Below are 9,456 nucleotides of genomic sequence, written 5' to 3'. Positions count from 1 at the left end.
GTGTGGATTTTTTCAGTCGAAATAAAAATGGTTGGTGGTTGGCCTGAGGTTAAGAGAAAAGGCAAGAGTAATGATCACACATATTTTTTAGAGAAGACTTTATTTGCCTGTGCAAATCAGTCAGTCTACATTATTTGATTAGGCACTTAGTGAGTGCAGAGATCTTTATTAAGGACTGAGCCTGATGGAATATCCCTCTTTTAACTGGTCTCTTCTTTATTTTCTTGAAATTTCTATCTTAATCCTATTTAAAGAGAATCAAATAAAAGGGAAATTTTGGGAGTCTCTGGAAAGATACTAGAAAGGTAAGGCATCCCTATAGGTGGTATTTGGAAGGAATGTTAAGAACCCGTTGATACCTAGAAAGCTAGGAACTCATCATGTACCTATATGAATCAAATACACAGTGACTCCTGGTTCATACTCTCACCTTTTGGTTACTGTCTTCCTTCACAGAGCAGTTCACAGTGAATGGCATTCAGGGGCCAATCATGGCTCCATTAGGTGGAAAAGTTGAGTTCAGTAGCCAGGTGTCCCCACCACAGAGTGCAGAACACATAGAAATATGCTGGTTCTGGAACCACTACACAAAACCTGTTCACCTGTACTAGAATGGTAAAGACTTGTATGGAGAAACCATCTCCAAGTATGTGGAGTGGACAGAGCTCCTTAAAGAAGCCACTGGAGAGGGTCAGGTGACCCTCAGGATCCTTAATGTGAATGCTGCTGCTGATGGGTGGTACCATTGTTTCTTCAAAGATGGTGATTTCTGTGATGAGGTCATCAGAGAAGTGAAGGTCACAGGTAAGGATGGATCCCTCTGAGGCTTCTAAGCATCCACGATTCTCAATCCATCTGAGGCTGAGTATTAGGAATATCCTTAGTGTTTCTGACCATTTTGTATTACAGGGTTTGGTTAGCAAGTTCAAATTCATTCATTTAGTCTTTAAATGGGGAAGAGTGTAGGATTAAGAATGCAAATTGTGTCTGTGCACATATTACCTTTATCAGCAAGAACTGTCTGTTTTCCCAGGTCCATGTGCACTGTTAGATCTTTAAAGTATCAACAGAATCCTTTCAGGGTTTGTTACTATTTGTTTCAATTATTTTTGACAACACTTTAGTAAAACTTGACTCTTTAAACCACCTAAATCTTTACAACTGTCTCCTTAATGATCATTCTTATTCCCATTTCTCCCTGACTCAATTTGCTGACTACTTAGTTCTTAAACCTAGTTCAGAAAGCCTTCATCTATAATCTTCTGTGTCCTCCAATATCACCTCAGTCTCAGTTTTCTGAATAACAAAGAAATGGTGGCAAGATGGAGGATTTGAAGTAAACTGAAAGGCTTCCAAATGTGAGGGCACAAGGGTAGGCACCTAGGCCCATTCACATTTAACATTTTCATTAGCTATTGTGACGCTCATCTGTATTGCCTAGAGCTAAGCTATTCAATATGATAGCCACTAGCCACATGTGGCTACTTACATTTATATTTAAATTAAATAAAATTAAAATTAGGCAAAATTTAAAGTAAAAAATTAAATAAAATTGAAAATTTAGTTCTTTAGTCTCACTGACCACATCTTGATCTTAGCCAAAAGGCCAAGAAGGGATCACTGACCACATCTTAGGTGCCAAAGTCTCACGTTGCAAAAAGCTACTGAATGGACAGCACGGATATGGAATATTTCCATCACTGCAGAAACTTTTATCAGACAGAGCTGCTCTAGAGTAACTCTTTAAATCTCTACTCATTCTTTCTTTGCCCACACATTAGGCAATTCTTAACATCCCCAGCAATGTCCTGAAAATTTTCAAAAACTTGTTTATTTTCTCTAAACTGATATCTACTGCTTTATTTTGATAATAGTAGTGTGTTACCTGTTTTATTCAAAGAGCACATAAATTAAAGTTTCAATTAAAGTTGCAAACTTGCCTTTATGCTATTTACTGCTTATTAATAAATTATGGTAGCTCATATGTGACTAATGACGAATATACAAGAAAAAATGTTACACTATAAATTCTATGAGGACTGAGATCTTGATTGTTCTTGTTCATCATTATGTCCATGGACCTAGCCCAGTCTCCTAGATTTAGTAAATAATCAATAAATATTTTTGACTAAGTGAATAAATGAAACAAACAGGCATTTCCTCTCCTGACTTTTTAGGACAAGGTTGTTAATTTGGATATCATAACCCTTCAGTCTGACTTAGCCTTTTTCCCTTTTGATTAGCTTGTAGAAGCCATCAGAGCCCCACAGCGCTTGACTATCAGTATATCTAAGGGCATAAGGTTTAAAGTAGAAGAAGGGGACTTTTCTTTCCCTCTAATGTTTCCCCATCCCTTCACCTAAATATTGTTTTCCCCTTTCTTTCCAACCAGCTACAAGCCTGGAAACGCAGATTCTTGTGCATCCTTCTAATACCAAAGGCCTTTTAGTGGAGTGTAATTCAAGAGGTTGGTTCTGGCAACCTCAGATGGAATGGAGAGACAGCAGAGGAGAGATCATTCTACCTTCATCAAAATTTTACTCACAGGATACTCACAAATCATTCAATCTGAAGATGACCCTTCTTCTAAGATGGAGCTCCTATGGGAATGTCACTTGCTACCTTCAAAACCTGTAACTGGTCAAGAGGAAGGAACAAGCATTGTCCTATCAGGTGAGATCTGTGTGTTTGTTCTTCAAATGATGGCCATTGTCATCAAATTTATAAACTAAAGAGAAAAATTAATACACTTTCTTCACTTGGTTTTTAGGATATTATATTCTCTTGGCTTTGTTCACCATCTTGCTTGTCTTCTTTCTTATTCTTTTCTGCTACTTCATATTTTTCACTCCACCTTCTTGATATATGAGTTTCCCAGGGCATAGTCTTTGAGTCTTTTTTCTCTATTGTGACTTAATTCTATCTCATGGCTTTACATAAAATCAATATGATAAGAATTCCTCGAATGATATCTTCTACCCAGATCTCTCTCCCAAACTCTAGTCTCATCTCTAAACTCAACATCTCAGTGTGGAAGTCTAGTAAATATCCTGAATCAAACAGATCAAAAACTAAACTCTTAATCAGCTGTCAACTTGTGTGATTTACTGCCTTCCCAGTCACACTTCTTATTTTTATTTTCTCAGAAAAAAATCCTTGAAGTCATCCTTGACTCCCATCTTTCTCTTATATTCTACATCACACGTGTCGAGAGATATGTCGAGAGATAATACTAGATTTACCTTTAAAATATACCCAGTGTCTCACCACTTCTTACCACCTTTGCTGTCCTCCAAGTCTGAGACACCATCACCTATGGTCTGAACATTGGCAATAGCAACTGAAAAGTTCTCCCTACTACTTCTCTTGTCCACTATGGTATATTCTCAACACATGGATAGGAGGATCCATTTAAACCATGAGATATATGTCACCCTCTGTTCAAGACCCTGCAACTGTTCCCCATTTTATTCAAAGTAAAATGCCCCACAATGTCCTGCACTATCTCTGCCCCCGTTACCTATCTGACCTCATCCCCTAATGTTCTCTGTGTCTCCTCTAGTCTAGTCACACAGAACTCCTTGCTGTTCCCCAACCGTGACAGAACTGCTCCTGCCTGGGGTCTTTGCTCCAGTTGCTCCCTCTTCCCAGAATGCTATAATTCCAATAAATTACCTATCTCCTTCAAATCTACACTCAAGTCTCACTTTGTAAGTAAGGACCACTTTGACAAACCAACTTGAAAAAATGCAACCTTTACCACCCCTTCCACCTGGCATTTCCTATCACCCTACTCTCTTTTAATTTTTATTTTTTATATAGTAGTATCACCTTTTAACTTGCTATGTAACTTATTTATTATGTTTATTGTCACTTATCTATCTCCCTTTCTAAAATATGAAGATAGAGATCTTTGTTGTAATATACCCCAGTTTCTTCAAATATTGCATGGCACATAGTAGGTAAGCAATAAATAATCAATACTTGAATGATTGAAATAAAATAAAATGAGTGCCTTGGAAACTGCTGAGTAAATGTACATGTATTAGTATTTGTATATGTCTGTGAAATTCATGTTGGACAGATGCTGAGAGGGTTATGCCAATTCAAGATTATTATAATAGGAATAAGTCCCCAACAGGTTTAGCAGTTTACTACTTTTAGAACATTTTTGTGTTTATTTCTCTGGGCAGAAAGACATCAGATTCCCAAACAAAGTGATAGGTGTCTATGCCCAGTATGTGCAAACCAGCAAACCAAAGCAGATGCTTGTTCACATGAATAGGAAAGGAGGAAAGCTTACATAAACGTATGTCTCAAAGTATTCAAGAAGAATAATGCCAGACCCAGTGAATACATTGGAGAATTCAGAACTGCGCATATATTGGTTGCTTAGACAAAAGGACTGAAGGACTGAGTTGGTCTGAGGCTTAGTAGGAAGAACCCAGCTCTGCCTTAGGGAGAACATGAGACAGAATGGATGGGAAGAATTGGGGTGAGCAGCCTTCATTCACCTTTGCTCCAGTCTTAAACTAATCACACTTGGCTCAGTCCCACTCCAGACCCTTTGTCACTTTTCACTCACCCAATTATAACTACCTCCCCAAACTGGCTTAGGTCTAATATCCCACTGTCATGGGGTCTTGAATGCTTTGGATGAATCTATTTCCGATAAACTGTTTCCATGGAATACAATTTAGATACTGATTCTGGTCATAATTCTGGTTCTGCTGCTGACATTTATCATGGTGCCCAGTGTCGATTTATATTACAGATTACAAGGTAAGTGGGCTTGAAGGGCAGGAGATATAAAGTGGGGGTGGGAGAGCTAAAGCTGCCTGACCCTTGATTCCCAAGCCCATCTACCTCAGGAAGTTCTAAACTCTCGGGACAAATGTTAGACATACGCCCTTCATCCTTCCTTGGTCCTAGATATTCTTTAGCCGTGGAGCTTCTGACAATGCTGTTTATCTGAAAGCCTGGGCTTTCTTGTACCTCAGTCAAATTGAAATCCTTTTTTTTTGTCCTGTATGGTGATAGCTTTCCCAACAAACTGGGAGATCTTCTTAACATTTAGCATTTAACATGTAACACAGTTTACACCTATTTCTTACTTGACTCCTTAAATGGTCCAATGACCCCGTCAGGGGCAGGAAATAAAGTGCTAATTACACAGGACAGAAACAGTGGAGCAGAGGTCACTTAATAGTCTGTGGAATCAGGAAAATAGAACATGCAGGGAGAGTTACACCAGGTGGCCTACCCTTCCTAGGGAGAAAGTTTTCATCCATCTCAACTATGTTGTATTGGGGGAAATGGACTTGGAGGATTTGGGGGGAAATTTTAAGACACAATAAAATAGCTTTTTGATTTGAGGGTGTGCTCAATTTTAAAAGCTTCAAATGCACAGATCCTTTCTGGTATAGCTCTATCTTTCAAGACTACATTCTTCTGAGGTCTCTTTCTGCCTGAAAACCTGGACTTCCACAAAGACTCTCTCTTTGGTAGGTCAACGTTCTGCATGTTCTCCAGGAGCACAGCTGAGAGGAGCCACAGTTCACAGTCTCTTGTATGTTCCAGAGCAGGTACCAAATACTGTCTGCTTATTACCTGACACACAGGTGAGCAAGACTCCTCCCGGGCCCCTTGGTGTATGGTGCTGTGTCCCACAAATCCTATAGAGGTACTTCTGTTTATGCATGGATGCCACATTTTTCTTGTTGATGGGGAGATAAAAATGAGGGCTATCTTATGCCACCATGATGCTCATGAGTCTTTGTATCCCATATTTTAAACACTAAGTTAGACTGTGCATAATACTCTCCAGCAGAGGACTGGGCACGACCTGTGGTAGTAAGCCCCCCAGTCATAGACTATTTTCATGGAAAGACTATATAGCCAAGTGATACTACGACATGTGCTGAATAAGATTTTAAACAAAATGCTGTCTAACCACACTTCCATTGATGAAATTCTTACTTTCAGAGCTCTTATGATCTCTTAGGCAGTTCAGACATCTCCAGACCTATCCTACTCTGGCCTATTTTGAACCTAGACAATACAAGGACTAGTGCATAACTTTGCCTCATCCTCCAAATGAGGGACATTGATTGATGGACTAGATAGAGAAAAAGAAAGATAAGTCGCTTTTCTCTGGGTCTGTTTAGGCTCAGCCCAAAACTGGTCCCATCTTAGAAACAGCTCTGCTTATTGTCCCAGTGACAAACAGCTTTAGACCTAAGACTTTAGATCCTTGGGATCCTCTAGTCCTAAGCCTTAGCCATATTTTTTTCCCTTGGTCCTATTCTAAATAAATACAAAGGGATGGCATTAAAATATAACTCTTGCTTTCTTGGTGCATTTCCCCCAGTGCAAAGTGTCTCCACACCAATTACTGATGATTATCTCTTTTTTCCTTCAGATTGCTCCTGCAATGTGATACCTCCTTGGCCAGTGGGCATACCGGTATTCTTGACGTCAATATGTGTGACTGTCTTCCTCATTATCTATTTGCATCACAAAAAAAGAGGTATGTGGGACAAGAAAGATGAGAACTTCATGAAAGTATCTCCTTTCCCAAGTGTTTAGTAGCTGGCAAAACATTTAGCTGAAGAAGAGTAACAGGCTATTTATCAGAAAGCCTGGGTTTCTTGTACCTCAAATATTTGTTTGAATTACATGAACAATAAACTTTTGGATCTCATGTCATTGAGTTTGGATTCCAGCCTCCAGAATTTATGGGCTTAATGATACAAACTGATGATGCTTCTCCTCCATAGCAAAAGAATATATTTCTTTCAGTGTAATAACTATATTTTTGCCAAAAATCCAGCCATCATTTCACATAATAAAATATGCCATTCTTCCTGTACTTTAATCTTAGAGGAGATAATAATTCAGTATATCTTAAACTTTTGGGGTCATAGATTATTTTAGAGACTGATGCAAAGTAAAAAAGTCCTCTTCTCGGGGGGTTCCCTGGTGGCGCAGTGGTTGAGAGTCCGCCTGCCGATGCAGGGGACACAGGTTTGTGCCCTGGTCCGGGAAGATCCCACATGCCGCGGAGCGGCTGGGTCCGTGAGCCGTGGCCGCTGAGTCTGCGCGCCGGCGTCCGGAGCCTGTGCTCCGCAACGAGAGAGACCACAACAGTGAGAGACCCGCGTACTGCAAAAAAAAAAAAAAAAAGACCTCTTCAAATAATTCATATGTCCACAGATATTTCACTTAAGTTTATGGTCTGTATGGACAACTGAAACTGATCCTTCTCCTCTTTGACTCTTTTTTTTTTGTGGTACGTGGGTCTCTCACTGTTGTGGCCTCTCCCATTGTGGAGCACAGGCTCCGGAAGCGCAGGCTCAGTGGCCATGGCTCATGGGCCCAGCCGCTCCGCGGCATGTGGGATCTTCCCAGACCGGGGCACAAACCTGTGTCCCCTGTATCGGCAGGCGGACTCTCTGACTCTCTTTGAGGGTGAAATTGAAAAGGTAATTGTGAAAGTTTGAGGATAACTGAACCCAACATATTTTAAAATGTGTCATCAGCTCTATCTTTGAGGTCCCCAAGGAAATTATGTATACATGTCAATGATCAGCAAGGTAAGGTAATTTTTTATTATAGCTGGAGCTGTAGCTATAACCAAAAATCACAATGCGGACGTCACAAAGTAGTGGTGAACAATTCAGAGGATTTTATTTATTAATTTTCTCCTATGAAATAAAGACAAAATACCCTAAACCAGACCAGACTGAAAGTGCTTTTATATTTTACTCTAAGAAAGTCCATACCTGAGTCTTGCTTATTAACCATGTTAGCAGACTAAATGCCATTTCCATCAGTGCTGGAGGAAAGGAGCAAGATGCTATGATAATAGCTAGTATATTTTAAATATTTATTATGTGCAGTATGCATTTTATAAGATTAATATATTTAATTTTCAGTGAATTAGATTTTACCTGTGATAAAACCTGGTACACAAAGAAGTTGAATAGCTATTCACACCGTTAAGTGATGGTGGTGCCAGGACCCCAACCAGGCACTTAGACTCCTTAGCCCTCTGTTTCAACAACTGTAGTGTACTGTTCCTCTATGAAAAGACTAAAAATAGAGTAAAAAAGAAAGAGATATTTAGTCATAGCAGCCTTGTGAAAAGGAATTTATCATTAAAGGGAAATATAGCCTGGGCATTTAGTGATTTATGAGGCTTCCATTGGATGTAACTGAAAGCCCCAAGAATAGGCAGCAGGTCACTGTCATTGTTGAAGCAGACCCAGAATCCTTAAGAATGAATCTGGGAATTAAAATTTTATTTTTGCTTACTCTACCTTGAGGACCTAAAATTGAGTCATTGATCACTGAGGCCTCCACCCACACTGCTCACAACTCCTAGTAATTATGCAGGTAACACCCATCCACTAACCTCTTTTATAATTGCTACTGAACTTTCTTCTCTTTACCTAAAATGGACTTTCCCCTGAAGGTAATGCTTCCTCTACAACTATCTCATTTAGCAGCCTTCTTCCCTATTTAGGCAACTTTCTGTTTGCTGTGCCTTTCTGGACTGATTTTCCTTCTTGAGGTTTATCAATTCAGAAATCTGTTATCAGTTCATTTAACAAATATGAATTGCCAGGAAATTCCACAAGCATTGTACATTTTAATTCTGCAAGAGATGCAGAAGACACTCAATCTGCAAGAGATGTATACCATTTATTTCCAAGAATCAGTGCCAGACTAGCGTCAGACTTCTTGGCAATACTATTACTTGTGTGAACTTGGGAAAGTTATTTTAAGTCTCTGAACTGCAGTTTCCTCATCCTTAAAATATTGATGATGATGCCTACTTCATAAGGTTATTTTAGGTTAAATTAGTCAATATATCAAAGTCATTTGGCCTGGATTCACACATAGTACAAACAACAATAATGTATGATATTATTGTGACTATCATTACTATTAGCATAATCTAGGGATTCTGTCTCAATTCCCTCTCTGATGTCTCACCTGCTACATGTGTTTGCCATCATCCTTCTCCCCTTTTCTCCTAAGCTTATGGTATGTCTTTCTTCACTCGCGCCCCACCATCATCTTAACTTTCCTTTTAAGCATGGACAGCTTTAGCCATGCTTAGAAACCATGCTTCCTAGCCATGTAGGAAGGAAAGAAAATTAAAAACTCAACTTAGATTTAAACACACACACACACACACAAAATCCTTTGAATAAATACTCTTAGCATCTTTGTACTATCTTCCAAGTTTTTCTTTCAATTTTGTTTTAAATTATTTTCTATCCCTTATGAGAAGAGGTTTGAAGTTCTCCTAAATGTTAATGTGAGAAAAATAGAGGTATGTGACCAAGAGAGAGACTTACAGACTCTCCACTCTCTGATCCTTATGCACACACTCCCAGGGCAATTTTGCTATTTTAAAAACTTTATGCTATTACCCTTATAAAAGGG

The 9,456-nt window shown here is 39.1% G+C and overlaps 1 protein-coding gene across 1 annotated transcript in view; it reads left to right on the top strand.

Moving 5' to 3' along the window:
* Positions 1 to 437: 437 nt before the first annotated feature.
* LOC132502878 (selection and upkeep of intraepithelial T-cells protein 1-like) overlaps positions 438 to 9,456 on the top strand; it is a gene marked incomplete at its 5' end in the record, with an annotated part of 65,069 nt that continues 56,050 nt past the window's right edge. Inside the window, 5 exon segments of the mRNA XM_060119139.1 lie at positions 438 to 804; positions 2,393 to 2,626; positions 2,629 to 2,667; positions 4,666 to 4,782; positions 6,422 to 6,529. Of these exon segments, the coding sequence (XP_059975122.1) occupies positions 438 to 804; positions 2,393 to 2,626; positions 2,629 to 2,667; positions 4,666 to 4,782; positions 6,422 to 6,529 (865 nt within the window).

This window comes from Mesoplodon densirostris, chromosome 2 (genome assembly GCF_025265405.1).
Source record: "Mesoplodon densirostris isolate mMesDen1 chromosome 2, mMesDen1 primary haplotype, whole genome shotgun sequence".
NCBI lineage: Eukaryota > Metazoa > Chordata > Mammalia > Artiodactyla > Ziphiidae > Mesoplodon > Mesoplodon densirostris.
The sequence above is the reverse complement of the archived record's forward strand: the minus strand, read 5'-3'. Positions and strand labels throughout refer to the sequence as shown.